At 36.1% G+C, this 19,499-nt stretch overlaps 2 protein-coding genes and 1 long non-coding RNA gene across 5 annotated transcripts; 2 read left to right on the plus strand and 1 right to left on the minus strand.

Moving 5' to 3' along the window:
• Positions 1–5,400: 5,400 nt before the first annotated feature.
• Positions 5,401–18,296, plus strand: Hsepi (D-glucuronyl C5-epimerase). 2 transcript variants are annotated; one of them, XM_066299577.1, is made up of 9 exons: positions 9,997–10,088; positions 10,140–10,321; positions 10,402–10,991; positions 11,041–11,293; positions 11,349–11,509; positions 11,568–11,731; positions 11,905–12,022; positions 12,420–12,582; positions 12,778–18,296. In XM_066299577.1, the coding sequence occupies exons 2-9, from the start codon at positions 10,262–10,264 to the stop codon at positions 13,033–13,035; spliced, it is 1,767 nt and encodes a 588-aa protein (XP_066155674.1). In that variant the 5' UTR covers positions 9,997–10,088; positions 10,140–10,261; the 3' UTR covers positions 13,036–18,296. The 2 variants fall into 2 exon arrangements, with proteins under 2 accessions (XP_066155675.1, XP_066155674.1); XM_066299578.1 differs by lacking the exons at positions 9,997–10,088; positions 10,140–10,321 and adding an exon at positions 5,401–5,479.
• Positions 5,738–8,192, plus strand: LOC136348614 (solute carrier family 25 member 35-like). The gene is made up of 4 exons (XM_066299588.1): positions 5,738–5,981; positions 6,041–6,279; positions 6,664–6,889; positions 6,945–8,192. Exons 1-4 carry the CDS (start codon positions 5,738–5,740, stop codon positions 7,175–7,177), a joined length of 942 nt encoding a protein of 313 aa, XP_066155685.1. The 3' UTR covers positions 7,178–8,192.
• On the minus strand, positions 5,848–9,996 carry LOC136348619 (uncharacterized). 2 transcript variants are annotated; one of them, XR_010733688.1, is made up of 4 exons: positions 9,877–9,996; positions 6,343–9,761; positions 6,024–6,266; positions 5,848–5,967 (listed from the first exon to the last, which is right to left on the minus strand). It is a non-coding gene; the product is annotated as an uncharacterized lncRNA (long non-coding RNA). The 2 variants fall into 2 exon arrangements; XR_010733689.1 differs by lacking the exon at positions 9,877–9,996 and having other exon boundaries at positions 6,343–6,542; positions 6,602–6,728.
• Positions 18,297–19,499: the final 1,203 nt, after the last annotated feature.

The raw sequence follows: 19,499 nt of genomic DNA on the forward strand, positions 1-19,499 counted from the left end.
TACGCGTCTAGGCATGGATCTAATGGGGTGATTGATGTCCTCTAGAGGATTTCATTCCAGGCTGACATAGCACCGCTAGAGTTTGTGGGGGATGGGGTAAATTATGCAACCTTCTATCTACAATATTCTATATATTTTCAATCTGTGAGAGGTCTGGAGATCGACGTAGCCAAGGTAGCGAATTGATTGCATTCTTTTGAAAGAAGTCCATAGTCACTCTGGACACATGTGGTCGTGCATTGCCTTGCTAGAAAACTAGATTAACAAGAGTTTCCAGATACGGTGTCAGGACTTCTTAGATGTATCGTTGGGCTGTCATGCTGCCTCTAATGAAACGTAAAGGTGATCTGCTACCATATGCAATAGCACCCCAAACCATTATTCCAAATATCTGATAGATATGCATTTGTATTGTAAACTGAGGATCTCGCTTTTCACTCTGTCCTTTCTCTTGCCCAACCATTATGCATACCGAGACAAAATCTGAATTCGTCACTAAACACGATATTATCCCATTTCACATTCCAATGTATCGGTTCTCTGCAGTCGATTTTGACGATGATTTAAGGTGAGAGGTAACACAAGATGGGGACGGTAGAAAACCAGTCCGAAACTTATTATCCGGCGATAAGTGGTTCGAATGCCAATGGACCTTCCATACTCAGCAAACCGTTGGTCCGCAAGTGCTCTCGACGAGACGAACCTATCTTTTAGGACCATAATCCGAACGCGACGACCTTGGCGTTCTGTAGTTCTTCGGGAGCGTCCAGTGCTTCTCCTTCTGCCCGTTTGCTCTTCTTTTGGAACCATGCCTGACAACGTTTCACTATAGTTTTTACACTACAGTTCAATCTAATGAGGATTTCCCTAAATAACAGACCAGTCTCTGGCAAATCCACTATTCGACCTCTCTCAAAGGCGTTCAATCGATGAAAATTTCGCTTCATTGTGCGTCTATTTGATTAATTTGAAAGCACTTTCTAGCCCACTATATGCCAAATAAATGATGTTGTTGAGCAATATGCAGGGGTTCCTTCTTTGGAGGTTGGAGATACCACCCGCGAATTATTATACGAGAGCGCTTACACGCGAGCACTACTCGTAGTACTTGTCGGTTCAAGGTACCGACGTTGCACTTCTAGTTACGAGAGTCCAGGACGGACTAGATACCTGCTCAGCAAGGTAAACACGTGGGATCTCCCGAAAGTCTTGGAATTAGGACAACCCGTCAAATTACTGCACTATTTATTAACTTATTCGTAAATAGTTATTACTAAACTTAATTGAAGTAAACACGAGATTGATTGATTGCGAGGCCGAGTATTAGTACGAGTTGTGATTTGGTGGGGTATCCGAGGTGTTGAACCGTCAACGACACTGGTCAGAGTAGTGACTATGATAACGAGAAGAAGTGAATGATAAATTCCATCCTCTCCCAGCCCTTAAGTACTGGGAGATGATGGCCAACCGACATAGGCGTACTATTACGCGGGATGACTTTCCCTTGAAGAAGGCCCATTATGCCCAGAACGACGACCAATGAGCAGATCATCCCGTGACCGGAATATTGCCGTCGTTTCGAACGAAACGTGACGGTACCCCCAATTTCGCCCACCGCCAAAGGTAACGATGGAGAATTCCGACACCCAAGAACCACGTCCGATGCACATTTATAACTTGCTTACCTCGCAATATAGTTTCTTTGGAAGAACACAAAGCCGAGGAATTTTGACTAATAAACCATTTGTTTAAGTATGACGGGTCGTGACATCTGGGAAGCAAGCAAATACAAGATGTGCAGGGGCGTAGCTTTGGGGTTTACATCAACTACCAATGTATCAAGTTTTGGCCCCTCAAGTCTTAACAGATATTTTGTAGTCATATTGTTGATATTTTATTGCAATTTTTATAGTAAAAAAACACTAAAATTCCTTATAACTCGTAAATACAATGATAAATATGGTTGAAAATTTAATCATTTTTTGTGTTCTCATATACCGACATGCGCACTAAAAAGTATTTAAATAAAACAATTTTTACGAGGTGCTCTCTTTTCTACGTCGTGCAGTATAACATATCTATTAATGTCATCCTTACATACTTTATAGCTCTAAATTATCGAATTTTAATAGGTAATTTTTGTTACCGATGATAAAAAATAATAAAAAATAAATAATAAAATATTAACAAACGTACGAAAGTATTTTTTCTCGCATTTAATACTGCATTTGAGTGATTTTTTTTTAAGGTGGCGGGGGTGGTAGACCAAAATAGGACGGTATGCGATAGTAAATAATCAACATTTTCGAAATCGTGGGCAAATTCAATATGAATCCCCCTGTACATTTTAAACGAAAAAACAGCCGACCTTGAAATGATCATGTCTATCATGTGCATATCAATAATCATTATTTAAAAATTGATTTTTTTGGCGTTTACCTTACCCTTTGTGTTCGATTACTTTTAGCGCATGTTTGAATGAAAGCAAATTGTTTATTTTCCCACTGCATTTCTAAGAATACAAAAAGAAAGTTTAAACATTGTCCACATGGGAAACAAAAAAACAGTTCATAGTGCATTTGGCAGTCGAGGTTTTCCTCCTGACAATGCATAAGATTGAAAAGCGCTTTGCGCACCCGCGCCACGCGCCTCTGTTCGACAGAGTCTGTATAGTTATAATTAGTCATTTCTCATTTTCGGCTATCGCTCGTGGTACAAGTGGAAAACGCCATACTCAGTTCTCTTAAAAATTCCGATCCGAACATTTGTTCATCACGTTTTCAGCTATCACGAATCGACAATGAACCAAACTACGATCCGCGATGTTTTGTCTATCGCAAACATTTACGCATAAAAATCTAATCAAATAGGGATTATTTAATCAACGGCACGTTTATATTCCATTTTTCGATTCCAAGATGTTAAACATATATATAAACGTGGATTTGTTAGTTGCCTTAAGGTGTTTGAGAAAGGCATGTAGCTGATCCCGACACCGCACTTAAGTTACAAAAGTTGGAGTGGAGTGAGGAAGCTTTCACACGAATTTCAAGGTAAGAGCTTTTAAGTTCCATTCATAAATTTGAAGCATTAGTGTTATTGAAATTACACAATATTAGGTACGCCAGTAACCTAACATGAACACGCGTTTATGTACAAACTTACGCTTACGTAAGAACACCGAATTGTCCTGAACCGGCACTTTGATTGAGATGAAACCGTAATCATATCGAGTTTTAAAACTAGCGCACGGTTTGCTTTGCCATTGCCACAAAGTAGGTACTATAAAACTATTCGCTTTATTCTCCACAGAGCAACTTGACTTAAGCAGACTAATAACGTGCTCTGCTACGGCTTAGGTATGTTATTATCCAAAGCCTGACCTGCCTGACTAAGTTAATAGTGCATATGTCCTCCAATTCGCTCCAACGCAACAGCGTATAGATTTAATTGCTATGTGAATGGCAAACTAAAATTCCAAATGTAAATAACGAAAAATTATTGGATGACGATGCTCATTTTCATATTCTGGTTGAGACAAAGTCCCAAAATGCTAACATTTGCACCAATTCACTTAGTATTCCCTTTTGGGATTCTTGGACTCCCCTTCGAATTTTTAACCCCCTGTGTAATCACATACAGGTATGAGCAGTTTAAGTGGAAATAAGTGAGAGAAGGACCGTACAAGGTTTCGGACGATAAAGACCAACGAATTTGGTTAAGAGACTAGCGGCTGACGTGGGCGGAAGTAGCCAGTGTTTTGCCAGATCTCTCACCGGTCCAGAATATTTACTAATATAAGTGCTACTGATGGATTAATCGCTTTTTCCAATTTATTTATATTGCTGCATTTTTCTCTAATATTTCAAAAATTTCGATCGCCTCAAAGGCAGCGAAATTGATGCTAACTTAAACATCCAAGTGGTGACACCCGCGGGTCTGATTTCGCCCACTATGTTGTTGGTCTTTGTCGAAAGCCTATTCGACCTTGTGTAATCCTTCTCTTACTTGCAGAACCCCAAAGTTTCCATTTGAATCGATGATAATTATGCATATCGAGGTGGAAAACAGTCAAATTAGAATTCTTTCCTCACAACATGAAATCTTGCTCAGACAACCCGTCTGGTTCTCCAGCGACAAAATATTGCGGGATTTGTTCGGGAATAAATTTGTGAAACTGCTAAAAAAATTTTGCCTGGAAAAAAAAGAGCTTGGACCCAGAAAAGTTGTCACTCTGTAACTGTATCAATGAACTGCAAATACTGCAAATTTCAGTTTACATCTCAAAAACTGTAGGAGACCTAGCTAAAAAAAAATTATTGAGCTTTAACATCCTGTGTATGTTAAAGTTTTGAGATGTAGGAACTTGTTTTGCTACCTTTTGATCACTTTATGGTTAAACAAACAGTGATTAGCGCATTGGCCACCCTTTTTCAGACGCCAAGTATTGGCCATGATACTAAAAAAATCATATTATTGCATAAAAAAATTGCAATAAATATTTTCAAATCTACTTCAACATGTTTCACTTCTTGAGTTCTGTAGAATTTTCGGAGTTTGAAAAAATTCAAATATCACCAAAAAGAGAAAATTACTTGGCAATTCAATTTGTGGGGATAAACACTTAACATGTAGATATTTTTATCGCCTAAAATATGCAGTGTCGTAGAAGCAATTGCAATAGGCCTCCGATTCACTTGTAGGCTCGGAAAACATTTTCAATTGTACTTTGATCGGCCCTTAAAGCCTTCGGGATCTTTTTCGCTATAAGAAGTATAAACGAGGTAATTAAATTAGAGTTCTAATAACTTTATGGAAGATAACATAATTTTCACGAAAACCAAGAGATTAACCAATCTTGGACTCTTATACCGTGCGTTTTTTAACGCTCAATATAGAGGTTCACGGTAGATTAACGACGCTGATATATGTAGATAGATCTTAATGTTTCGGGGGATCCCCCGTCCACTAAAAAGTTTTTTTAATGATCACCCAATGTATTAGTTAAAACGAAATAGTTTTCTTAACTTCTTTTATTCAAAGTGTTTGTTGATATAGATAGTGGAGGAAGTTTACATAATTTATAGAACAATTGAGTTTCACGGAGTAATCAAAGCAATAATGCTGAAAGAGTGAAACCCGTTGGTTACTTAGTGCTGCTATTCAAGGTGTCAATGACAGAAAATTGATATTGACAAAAGCTACAAGTGCAAATAATCTTTATGTCATAACGGCTACAGTGGAAAGTAAACATTGAAATTGTTTATCAAGTTTATTTTGCAATTAAATACTTTTAGTACAAAAAAAGGATTATCAATGAGTAACCGAATATCATCCATTAGCTCCACATATAAATAAACTGTGGGTATCAAATCAATAAATTTTCTTATATGAAGTGGTGTTAGGATGTGAGTAACTAATGAATAACCTCCGACCAAACAGTGGCTGCTCCCAAAGCAGGAACACTTTTTATCCAAAGGTAATTAGACGATTCACAAAAACTTTAATAAATCTAACACCTCATGAAAGTGGCACTACCAAATCCTCACCTTGTCTCAGGACCCACCGATACTCATTTTTTATAACGAGATTCAACAAGAAAATAGCAATATAAAAAAATGCTGTGTAGTACCCTAATGTGACAACTACTGCAATCCTGCAGCAAGACGAAAGAGAATAACCTCTAAATGTCTTTAATCAATAACAAAATTGTATTTCTACTCCTAGATATATAGCAATGGACTTTATATGCGGAGGCCTGGCGGCTAGCGGCGCCTCTCTTTTCAGCAACCCCTTCGATGTCCTCAAAACAAGAATGCAGTTACAAGGTGAATTACAAGCAAAGGGGCAACACGCCGTCCATTACAAAAACGCATTCCATGCCGGGTATGTGGTGGCCAAGAACGAAGGCATTAGAGGGCTTCAAAGGGGCCTGGGGGTAGCGATGACTCTGCACGGGGTTAGGAACTGTGTTCGATTAGGTAGTTTATTATTTTATAGTTCCAAAGTTGTTGTTCTCTTACTGTTTTGGACCTTTCAGGTTTGTATCAGACCTTAGAAAATCACGGATTTCTCACCGACTCGTCAGGAAAGACAGTATTATACAAGAGTGCCATAGCTAGTGGAGTAGCCGGGGCCACAGGTGCTTTTTGCGGAAGTCCTTTATTTCTCATCAAAACACAGCTTCAATCGCAGGCAGCAGAACAGATAGCAGTCGGACATCAACACGGGCATAGAGGGACTATTAGTGCGATTAAGGATATCTACTATAAACATGGGGTAAGTTTATGTACTATGTCTATATTTCATGAGCACCGTCACCAACAGACGTGAAGATATCACCTTGGTCCCACTTCGCTTTCAAGCCATCAGTATTTCTTCTTTTATTTGTATGGTCCCGTTCTATTTTCTTCTTAAACGGTTTTCCTGAAAATAGGTTTCCCGTCGATCCTGACGAATATTGTTCCCGGCTTATAATCCCGTCACCAGCAATGGTGGGTAGTGTGTGTTTCCACGTATCCCAGGAAGTTCAACTTGAAACCCTCCAAATTTCCTCTCTATGACAAGATTCAACCTTTCCGTTTTTTTTTTTTTTGAAGACTCACGTATGCATTGATACGAGAAGTATAGTTTCTTCTTACAGTACGGATTGGTATCTTTCAGATAAAAGGTTTATGGAGGGGCGTGACAGGTACAATAATCCGAGCCATGGCAGGTTCCTCTTCCCAACTCACCACTTTCGCAATATCAAAAGACAAACTCAAAGAGAACGTTTATTTACGAGATTCACCAATGCTTACATCGCTGGTCGCCAGTATTTTCAGTGGGTTCATACAAACTATTGTGATAAACCCATTCGATGTAGTTTCGACGAGACTTTACAATCAAGGTGTTATATTGGACAGTTCCACAACAGGAAAAACACTTAACTAGTTTGTTTTCAGGAGTCGACGCCAACGGAAAAGGGCTGTTTTACGCGGGGGTTATAGACTGTTTCCTAAAAATGCTAAGAACGGAGGGTTTCGCTGGATTTTATAAGGGAGTTGTAGCGAATTATATGCGACTGGCCCCTCATTCGCTTTTCTGTTTACTGTTTTGGGATATACTTAAAGGTTTAAAAGTGCGGTACGTTGATGCAAGAGCGAAACGGTCATTGCTGATAGAGCAGAACCAGTAGCAGTTACTTCTGATGTTTAATGGTGGGTTGATGCTCACCTACGACTTATCATTTAGCATCCATCATCTATGACTTGATTACCCAAAATAGAACACATCTATATTTTTATTAATTAATTTATTATTTATTAATTTAAATATTTCAAATGTATACTAAATAGGTACTTATATGTGATATATGTAGGTACCTAATTACATAGATGTAGAGTTTCTTAAGCTAGTCCAGTTGCACCAAATAGGGTTCAGGTACACCCGATCATCATCGGAGCATCTCAGTTGTAAATTTCAAAAATTAAATTGACGATGGAGGATCTTATTTTCAGCAAATTGAATAGGAACATGGTTATAAAAATGCCTTGTTAAGGTAAAGTGTTGAAAATGTCTCATAGTGTTTTATCTTAATAGAATATATAAGATAATAGATGCTTAAAAAAAACTTCAGAATACAAACAATGTCGCCTCAATTGGGGCTGAACATCTACATAGTGATGGCTGTTAACACATAAAAAGATAGAAAAAAATAGATGGGGATCTGGCTTTATCAAAATAGCTAACACCTGTAAATTTTTAGCACCAACAGAGACATTATTTATATCCGTAAGCCTAGTAGTCGCCCCAAATTTAAAATGAGATAACATTATCATAAGTTGAATTTTTACAATTTATAATTGGGAAGTTTTATATGTATGAAGGTTGGGAGAGAGAGGAGGAACCTTTGATACCCATAATGTGACAATAGACCGATTTTTTTATAACTTTCTATAGTAATCATATTTAACTACAAGAAAATTTCATATAAGTTAATTTAATCTTAAACAAATATTAAAAAATCGCAAGGACACATTGAAATACGAATTTCGAGTATAGCCAAAGATATGTGGAATTATGCTGTGATTTCAACGATATAAATTATGATATTAAGGCCTCCATCACTCATTCAACAATCAGTGATATTATTGCTACTGTTAAGCAAATATTTAGTTTAAGGTTTATTTGTAAATAAATTATTTGAAATACTTAGTAGTTGATTTTTGACCACCGTTTTTGTTATCTAGGTGCTCTTTAATTCTTTTAATAATACTTCCCAAGTAAGGTGTGTTGGAAGAAACGACATTTCCTGAAAATAGGACTTGGAAAGAATAATAGCTCCAGGACGAGTAGAAATTATTGACCAATTTTCTAAGCTTTCGATATACCCTACTTCTTTTGCAGATCCGCGTAGAAACCCCTATTTTAGATTGATCTAATATTTTTAGGCAGTCACACAATCCAAACATGTAAAAGTATACGGGGTGTTTAATTTAAAACAAAAAAGGTGCTAAATACTTTTAGTCTACCTGGAAGTGCCATTAGTTGAATGGTCTCTAGCGTGTTTACTCCCGTATCTTCTATATGGCCGTATGCCGAGCTTACATAGAAACGTTTAATTAAGTGCTTCTGCATGCATCCTGTTCCCGGTTTCATGGCACGAGAAAGACCTACAGCCTTACCTTACTCTAATTTCTCACTTATTTTATTTATTTATTGCTCTAAATTATTTGCATTTACAGCTAAACAGTGCCCCAAAAGAACACTTAGCGGTCGATCAAAATACAATTTGTTACACTCGATAAATGATGCACATCTTTACACAGAAACCTTAGTTGAACGATTCACAAACCTTGAGTTGCAGTAATCGCACTACCGACAACATTCTTTATAAACCGCTATATTTTCCTTAAAATAATTCCATAAATAAATATTAATTAAATCTTATTCAATTAAGATAAATAATTTATAATAAATATTACTAGTACAAGTTGGTCACCAAAATATGAAGACGATAATAAAGAGTAACTAGGTATTTTACACTTCTAATTAATCTATAACAAATTGGTAATATTTTTGGTGCCTCTAAGCCGGAAGCCGGGGCACAAGGAAGATCATTCGTGGCCTTTGTTAATGTCCACCGCAGTTATAGGCGAAACTTTGAGAAGTAATTGCAATAAGCCCTCGGCTTATGTGTTCGGAAAATACAAATATATTTCTGTGTTTTGATAAGGCGGCAAAGCCTTCGGGGTCTATTTTGTCATAGGTACCACAATGAAGGCCAACGAATTAGTTTTTCAGTTTACTTAAACTTTATCTGAAAGATCATTTAATTTTCGTGGAAACCAAGAGAGTTTACACGTAAACACCGTGTTTCAAAAAGCTTGTGCCAAATTTAAGATTGGGGGAGTTGGCATGTTGAACCTTTATTATATCTTTATTAAAAATGAATTAAATATCTAAGTCTTTTGAACACAAATGACTCTGGAGCCAAAATAGTTCAGTTTTTACTGTTTTTTTTTTTATACAATAACCTTAAGTTTGATACAACTTGTTCGGGACACCCTGTACTGTGTAATGTTTAACTCTTAACGTGGAGCTTCAAGGATGATCAAATGCGATATGATATCGAACGAAATGATTGTTCGCTATCTTGGTGTTTCAGGGCCACCGCATTTATGCTTGAAAAGTTATGACGCAGTTCTATTGAACCAAGGTTTTTTTCATACAAATTGGCGCCGCATGCTTATAGCAAAAAGGACCCCAGGTCCAGATCACTGTCGATAAAAAGTAAATGGTTTAATCATCGTCCTACGTTCACGATTCGTTACTTACTATGCGTTTTTTTTATGATCACCTAGTATATTAGTTCGAAGGAAACAGTTTTCTTACCTTTTTTTATTTTAAGTATTTGTTGATGTAGATAGTAGACAAAGTTTACACAACTTAATTGAGTTTTACAGAGTAATCAAAGCAACAATGCTGAAAGAGTGAAACCCGTTGGTCACTTACTGCTGCTATTCAAGGAGCCAGTGACAGATACCTGACATTGACAAAAACTACAAGTGCAAATGATCTTTACGTCACAACTGCTACAATAGAAAGTAAACATTGAAATTGTTTATCAAGTTTATTTTGTAATTAGACACCTTTAGTTTAAAAAAAGGATTATCAATGAGTAACCGAATATCGCCCATTGGCTCTACATATAAACAAATTGCGGGTATCAAATCAATAAATTTTCTTATATGAAGTGGTGTTAGGATGTGAGTAACTAATGAATAACCTCCAACCAAATAGTGGCTGCTCCCAAAGCAGGAACATTTTTTATCCAAAGGTAATTAGACGATTCACAAAAGCTTTATCAACTCTAAGATCTCCCTAAAACGGCACTACAAAACGATCATCTTGTTTCAGGACCCACCGATATTCTTTTTTATAATGAGATTTAACAACAAAATAGCCATGCTCTTTTTAATTTCCTTTACATTGTTTGCAATTGTCGTCCTTTATTCCATGTGCAATACTCAGGCCTCAAATTTGCAAACTCCCAGAGATCAAAGCTTTAATATGCTTGAACTGCAGAGTGTTGTGGATATACACTGTGATATTAATGGCGAATATTCCATTGGGTGCAAGAAGGATGGTCAAGAAGTGTATGTTCCTGTGACCTTCTTGAAGAAATATTTTGAAATATATGGTGAACTGAGCAGTGACAATAGGTTCGAGTGGTCGCATAGCTATAGCAAGGTCTATCACCCAAAAACTAACTATGACCCTCGAGGTGTTTATATGTACTTTGAAAATTATAATGTTGAAGTGAGGGAAAGGGTGAAATGTGTGAGTGCAATGGATGGAGTGCCAGTTTCTACCCAATGGGAGAGTCAAGGCTATTATTACCCAACGCAAATTGCTCAGTTTGGTCTGTCACACTATTCCAAGAACTTAACAGAGCCTGAGCCTAGAATCAAAGTTATCGAGGACGCAGATGAAATATTGGCGCAATGGTAACTATGGTAGTATTCTATTTAGCCACTCACATTGAAGGGTTTTTAGGGATATACCAGAATCAGCAAATTTGCAAAGAGTTTTTATCCAGGGGGCTAAAACTAAAGTCTTAGACTTCAAAACTAGTGAGAATTATAATGAAGGGATCCACTTGAAACTGGATCATGTTTTAAGTTTTGTTTTAAAAGTTGATTTATTATTGAATGGTAATAGTAGTTTCACTGTTGCTTTACAAAATAGGGAAAATAAGGAAGTGTTTTTTCTTCACTACATTGTTAGCGATATTCTCATTACAACTGAGGTAAAGTTTTCTTGCAATTTCAGCCAATAATGTATTAAAGTTTCTCTCTGAACAGGGTAGTAACATTTATCATGGTGTTGGGCTAATATCTGAGTGGAAAAGATTAACAAGGGATTTAATTGTGGATTTACAAAAGGGATTAAATTATCTGACTAAAGAGAAGTTGAGGCATAAAGTGCCAAAGTCAAAATTAAAAGTTTTGGGTATCACATTAAGGTAAATGAGGGAATAATATTAATGTTGTCTCGTTTTTAAAATATATTTGTTTTTATAGAGGATCTGGTTCATTAGACAACGTAACGATCTCGTCTTGTGAACATATGCAACAATTTTACGATGCTGCAGAATGGTTTGTTAAGAACCAGGATTTTGAATCTGGAGGTTGGCCTATTCCTGTAAAAAGAAAAATAGCTGCAGATTTTGTAGTATTAGAGCCTGGTAAGTTGAATGTTGTGAGGCAGTATCAAGTATTCTATATCTGCGAATTAATTCAGCATTTAACATTACAGTATTTTGGACCTCAATTGTTATTTTAAAAATCATACACAAAGACATTAATATTGTATGTTCAAAAAGGGAAAACTATATTACTGTATATTATTGTTATTTAGGTTGGTATTCCAGTATGGGGCAGGGTCATGCAATATCAGTTCTAGCGAGAGCATTTCATCACTCAGGTGGAGATCAACGCTATCTGAATACTGCTCTTAATGGATTAAAACCGTTTAGGTAATAAAATAACTCACACCGTTTAGGTGTTTCGACACTAACATAACTTTTGTTTCATTAAAAGGCCAATGATCTGAATTAATCACAACTGTACCTTGACACTAAGACTAAATATTTATGTATTCTTTTACTAATATTCTTCAGGAAATTATTTTCTTTATAAAGTTATCTATATATTAGTTAAAATCAGGTTTCATAAACTCTTGGTAACTTTGTCATCACGATAATTTCTAAAGAAACTACGAAATCAGAGTAGAGCATTGGTCAATTTCTCAATTTCTGTATTAATTATCTTATAGTGAAAGTTATTAAAAAACATGACATGTGCACTAGTAAAAGTGTTGCTGCACGGTATGCTTTATGGGATTTTTGAATAGTACAAAAGTCTTTATTTCAGAGTTCCAGCCGCGGATGGCGGCGTTTTAGCCACTTTCCTTAATAAGTATCACTGGTACGAGGAGTACCCCACTCAACCAGCCTCGTTCGTACTCAATGGCTTTATATTTTCCTTGTTGGGCCTATATGATCTACTGAGTATTGCTCCGGTAGGGCAAGCCCAGGTATGTCAATTGATTCAGAAATAAAGTATAAGTTGGGTAGTAGCCACAAAATAAGTCGCTTTCGTAGCAAGGAAATATTTAATAATTTTCTTTTTCGCAAAACATGAACTTCCTGTTGTGGTCGTGATTTATAGCGGTATTCGCCTAAAAGTTGTATGAAAAATGTTGACAACATTCCTTAAACTTTCATTCCAGGAAGCCGAATTTCTCTACAACCAGGGTATAACCACCCTAAAGAATATGCTACCGCTCTTCGACATGGGTAGCATGACATCCTACGACTTGCGTCATTTCACGTTGGGCATCGCGCCCAATTTGGCCCGGTGGGACTACCACGCTACTCACGTTAATCAGCTGCTACTCCTTGCCACTATCGAAGACGACCCCATTTTTCGTAAGACCGCTGATCGCTGGATTGGTTACATGAACGGTAAGCGAGCGGATCACAATTAGCAAGTGTTCCGATGTTGCTCTGTGTGATAAAATCATTGTGTTGCCCTGATGTCGAGGGCGAAATGTTGTTGAAAGTTGTAGGGGTCGTCCAAACCCTTGGAGGTTGTTTATATCGACGAGACATATCGGATTTTTGCTTTCGTTCACATAATAGGAATGAAGCGTTCTGGAAATAATGAAATAGACTGCAATCTCTATCCCATTATCTGACACAATCTTATTAATCTTTATTTTGCATTTTCACGATTCTGGAAATAATTAGTTAAGGATTTTGTTTCATTGAATAGTTCATCACCGCAGTTGGTTGTTATTAAGCTGTTCCGTTATTTCTGAACTGACGTGCGTTTACTACAGAGTTTTAAAGAGTTATTGTTCGTAAGTTACCAACCCAACAAATGAAGTCTAACGGTTTATTGTCTACAGAAACTATTCTAATTTCTACGATTAAATGTTTTCGATTCGGTGTTATTAGCGTTATGAGCGAAACTAGGGCAATATATTTCGTTTTTATTAGAGATTTACTGATACATTCCATTGTTTTCTATCGAAAAACCACGAACGATTGTTTGCAAATTTTTACAGGGTGGTTCATTACAAAATATCCATACGTTCCTAAGTTGTGCAACTTTTAAACAAAAAAAAAGATGTTTGAACATGAGTCGGAAAACGCTTGCCATGTGTACTTTTTGTTACCTACTTGTAACATTTCTAGAGACTAGATTTCTCCATATCGAAGATTTCTGGCCTCTATTCAAACTTATTTACTGGTCAAAAATGGATAACACCTTGGATTGACTGCAAACATGGATTGTTGTTAAGTTTTATTGTCAGCAGTGATTTAAAGGGCTTTCGACTGTGTTTGATGTGTAATTAGGTAATGCAGAACTCAGTGAAGAAGGAACTCTATTACAATAATCTTGTTTGTCTATATATATTTTTTATTTTCTAGTAAACTTGTGTAGTAGCATGAATCGTAATCTAGTAGAATTGCGTCAGAAATTCTCGTTTAATTCTCAAAAAGACCGACATCCTAACCAATTAATTTCAGTGTTTAGTATGTACTTGAACACACCCAATCAAAATCGGTAAACTTTGTTTCTAATTCCTGTAGTTTGCTCCCGAAATTGTCTTCCTCATTATTTTCACGTCAATTGCATGGTAACATATAAATCAATTACCGAAAGTCCTTCAAATCATTCTCCATTTTATTTTATCGATATTAATACCTGTTTTTTTTTTATTAATTAATTTATATTTCTCCATCCATTCGACTGTATACAGGGTGATTAAATAGTGTGCTGCAAAACATTTAAATGAAAAAGATATATGAGTTTCCCCCGACCGCCGTCGTAGCTTGAGTACGAATTCGCGGCTTGTCGAAATGTTTAGTCGATGCTTGTATAGTAAATAAATCAATAATATAAACGAACATATCTGCAAACACGACTATGTGTTATAATGACTCCTTCTTGAAGACTGAAACCCAACAAATTTTCCACTGTCGTCGTTTAAGATTAGTTGCCCTCACTCACTCATCATACGGACCAACTATCTTTGTTCTCCCAAGCAGAGTAGAACCTCTAATAGCTGTAGAATTCTAAAAGAAAATTCGTAGTGGTTTCGTTTATTGGAGCGTATTACTTGAGGTCAGAGTATGTGAATTGTGGTCTACCAGTGAAATGGGAAAATACTAAAAGTTATAATTAATTTATAATCAATTTTTGCCTGTTAATAGTATATCAGGTACAAAAGAGAAAGTACCGGAGTAGCCATGTTCAGAGTGTTCTAAATTTGACTTTCAACATGGGAATCTTGCAAACCGTAAGACGCCAGTTGGTGAAATGGAGTAGATCCGAGGTTTCACTTACAAACTCTGTATATTTTATACATCTTTAGATTTGTATGATTATACGATCGCTTTATTTGTGCCCCTCTGCAATGGACACTTTCAATTCTTTATTTTTAAATTAAAAATCAGTTTCGTTAATGCCAGAGATAATAAATTGTCTACATCTATGGTTAGATTAGTTCAGCACTTAATATAGCCCTTCTACATGTTTGTCACATTTAAGTAATGAGTAATAATATGAATTAATTACTTTTCATTAAAAGCAAACGAGACATTTAATACGCCGATGACAAATTCTCGGTAATCAAAGGCTATGTTATTGCAGGCAGTTGTATAAAACAGAGACAGTTTAGGTTCGAAAATCACACAAAATAATAACTTAAATTGATTATAAATAAAAATGCGATAATGTACAGATAAAATACCTAAAGAAACTTTTACTTTTTCTATAGGTACATTATCAAATCTGGCGATATTGGTGAAAATTTGTGATTGACGTTTAAATATGCTTTTAGGTTTAGTCCTACTTTTAGATTTATTCTAAGTCATCTGAACGGAGCTCTACCTCACTGAGTCACTTTCTACGTGAGCTTAAAAAAATTAAAGTTTACTACTCAAAAATTGAAGTTATTGAAAACTTACTTGTGAGCATATACACGGTGTATCTGTAATAAATACATAAGTTTAAGCTAGTGCACGTAGCAAAAATTTCTCTTAAAACTTTCTATCTCCCCTCGTTATTAAGTTAAAATGAAAAATTGTTTTAAACAAAATTCACTGCCTGGCAAGGATCTATTTACCTGAACGATGAACACATAACGTGCATAATATGATCAGTTGCAAAGAAGGTTGGCAGATTTTTGTACTAGACGACTTACATATATTTTATTTGTGGCTTGACCGGCATTCTCGTTTTCGTAGAAATAGAAAAGAATCGAATGGCGAAAATGTGAACCGACTTCCAATAAACGCAAATAAAGTAAATTGATGCAGAATACCTACACTTAGTGAGTAAAGTCACTTTTAGAAAATACATCACTTCAAATAATCATGACAGTTAAGTAAGCTCTAAATGCTAATCATTGACACGTTTTGGAAATAATGAGCGGCTTTAATCAACCTAATGTTATTTATTTTTGATACGCCCTGTATTTAATGTCTTTTAACACAACAACTTGGCATTGAGCCCCCCAGAACGGTTTTACTCAGCGGAATTTTCTCAAACCGATGTATGACTTTTTCAAGTCTTTCGATTTCACTGGTAGACTCATTATAGCATGTTATTGCTGCACATGTTTGTGACAAGAAAGTAAAGTCGCCATTGATAATCATAGTATTCAGCTGGTAATAGGCATCACCAGTTCAAGTGGAAATATAGGAATTGTGTAAGTGGGAGAAGGATCGTACAAGGTTTAATGTGCCTTGATAAAGACCAACGAAGTGGGTGGAGACACTGGCGGCCGAAACGGGCGGAGTCAGTCTAGTATTTTGTCAGATCTCGCCCCGTTTCAGATTGTTTACTAATATAAGTTCCAGCGATTGATCAATATTTTTTTTTTATCTATTTGCATTGCTGCTTTTTATTCTGATATTTTCTGAAATTTCCATTGTCGTCAATGCAACGAAATCGATACTAATTTCAACATCGAAACCGGAAACTCCCTCCGAACTGATTTCGCCCACTTTGTTGGTCTTTGTCGCAGGCATATGAAACCTTGTGTGGTCTTTCTCGCACTTGCATCAACCTTGTGTTTTCACTTTAATTGGTGCCACCTGTATTTCAGCATTATTAGCCCGATTGAAAACGCATTAATGGGCGTATTTTCCCATAAAAGCAAAACCTAGGAGATAAGTATTGACTATTACGTCGCAGGCTTTCATTTTGATGAATTTATGCAGTCAAAGGGATAATGGTGCGACAGTCGATGCTTATTTCGTAGACCACTCTTATTTCTATTCTGTTGGCACGCTGCTGTATTGTGATTTTCCAAATTAAATACATAAACGCTTGACAATGTTTTTCCTATACCTATGTATGTATATGATGTAAAATTATCCCAAAAAAGAAACACACTGAGAGTCAATAATAATCTTAGTAATCATATATAATATAGTGAGTTAAGTTGACTTGTAAATTTGGCTAAGTAAGCAGGTTTTCTTGAGTGATTCGGGTGGTGGCGGCGTTTCAAGTTGTTATAAGCGTTACGCTCGGTTCTAGGCGAAACGTAGGATAGCTTAAAGTACAAGTTAGACATGGTATTATCAATAAATATGATATTTTTACACTCGCGATCAGTGGGATTTGTTCTAGTCACATTCACAATGTTCAGTAAGCTGGGCAATACCTAAATTCAAAAGTCTATTCTTGAATAAGCATAAAATACCTCGTGTGGATAACCGAGCAAAGGAAGATTTCCACGATAAGTTTAAAGTTTTAGCATAATTATTAATATTAATATAGGGTTTTTCAATAAGGACACTCGATATTTACCTGTTAATAAAACAAGTTGTGTGTAAGATATTCAGTCAGTATTTTTTTTATTTGAATAAACATTTTATAGCATTAAATGTGGAGCATAACGTCGTTCAAGGGTCTGAAACGGCTTTGGTGGTATATCTTCGAAAAGTCCAATTTTCGATGACCTTGTCTCATAAATCTGTATGAATTTACTGGAATACATTTGTAACGTTGGCTTTGAAGGCATTAATTGCGGTTTATCCTTAAAAACCTGCGATTTAAAATAGCCCCGAAAGAAAGAAGTCTAAAAGCGTTAAATCGCACGATTTCTGTGGTCTGTTATTGTCGCCGACCCTTGAGGCAACCAAGCCCTCAAATCGCCGGTGCAGAACGTCCATCGTGACCTGCATGGTGGGGCACGGAACGCGGTCCCGTTGGAACTACATGTCGTTAGTGTCCGTATTATCTACTTTAGGCCATAAGAAATTAGTTTTTTTGCCCATGTTGTTCAATGCTATAACCGTCCATGGTGATTTGCTATAATACACCACTGAAAAATGTACAACAAATTTAATCAATGTTGGTATAATAACGTGTCCGCTATAACTTGAAAAATTTCGAGCGACCCTATTGAAACACCCTTTGTGTTATCACAGAGGTAAATATTGAACTAACTTGTCCCCGTTCGATCAAAACTGGATTTCCCGAATTCCATTTTAACCGATTGCGACTAAAGGTGTTGCCCAGCTACAGTGCTTGGTACTTATATGATTTTACTTTTCTTTAAATTTCAAATAAAACTCCTGTTTTATGCAGCGCTTGTAAAAAATGTTGCAATTTGTGTATAGTGTATATCATTGTATCCCTTATTGAATTACTTTTTATTTGATATACCACAATGGGTACCTTTATATTTGAAAATAAAAAGGTAGGAGGTGTACTTGGGTAGGGGCGGCAATTTTGTCCATCGAAAGTAATGTTTCAAATGTCCCTTTTCAAAGAAAATTATGCGCGTTTAGGCGTTTTTTCTTTGATGGGGGGTTTATGAAAGTTATAAACGTGTTGCAGTACTTTTTACAAGTGCTGCATTTGTGCTTTTAACTTGTATTTCCTTACTGAACGCAATAAAATTCACCGCATAGATACATAAATATGTATGTATAATACTTAAGAGAAATTACAATACTCCTGACTGAAACAGAAATGGCGAATCTGCACTTTATATAGCTGAATTTGAAGTAGTTTTAGTAAATCCCTTAAATAATCATATGCTATACAAAACAGGGGTATAAAGTATACCTGTCGGTTTTGAATGTTTTGCAATCCTTCCAAAAACCATACCGTTACTGTGTAAAATGCAATCATCATAAGAGCTTACTAGTAGTAAGAACACCTTGCCATTTGCCATATTTCTTACCTCGAATTTCTGTAAATTAAACTTTTTAATTTACTAGGCAATTTGTTGTGTATAGTATTATTTAGGTCTAGGAAGTTAGCATCCTTTTACGTTCCTTTATTTATTTATTTATTTAGTATGCGTACTTATTATAATTATTATGCATAATTTATTGTCTTAGGTATTTTTGCCCCATTTGCCGGTATCCTGAGGGTCTGAAATGGGAACCTTTCGATACCACAGTAGTATTGTCCAGACTGCGGGATATCAAAAATTGTCTAAAGTGAAACATTGCCCCAGTTTGCAAAGTTTTTGGAAAAAACCAGTGTAATTGTCAAGTTACAACCACACATGCGGAAGTATTTCGCTAAACTAATATACCCTGAAGTGGCAAGAACTGCCAATTGAGTTTTTTGATCTGTTGTTGCATTAGGCCTTGCATACCAAGTTCACTGTAAAATAAATTCATCGGAAGTGAGAATATAAAGAATATATTTCAAGATTGTTCAAAAGACAATTATTCATTCAATATTCTGAACTCCAAAAATGGATGTTGCCTCTGATGAGTACAATGCGAAGTCAGAAAAGTTAGTACTGACAGTAAGTTTTCCATGCGCATTTGTCATGCGCTGTCGCTTTATATTCTCGTCTTTTCGAGATTTAATATCTAACATTTTAGATTGACTTAAGTACCTATGATGATAAATGCAATTTTTGATATCTTGCTGATTATTTACCTCCAGCCAATAGTAACATTATTA

The sequence above is a fragment of the Euwallacea fornicatus genome, chromosome 34 (genome assembly GCF_040115645.1).
Source record: "Euwallacea fornicatus isolate EFF26 chromosome 34, ASM4011564v1, whole genome shotgun sequence".
NCBI classification, from domain to species: Eukaryota; Metazoa; Arthropoda; class Insecta; order Coleoptera; family Curculionidae; genus Euwallacea; species Euwallacea fornicatus.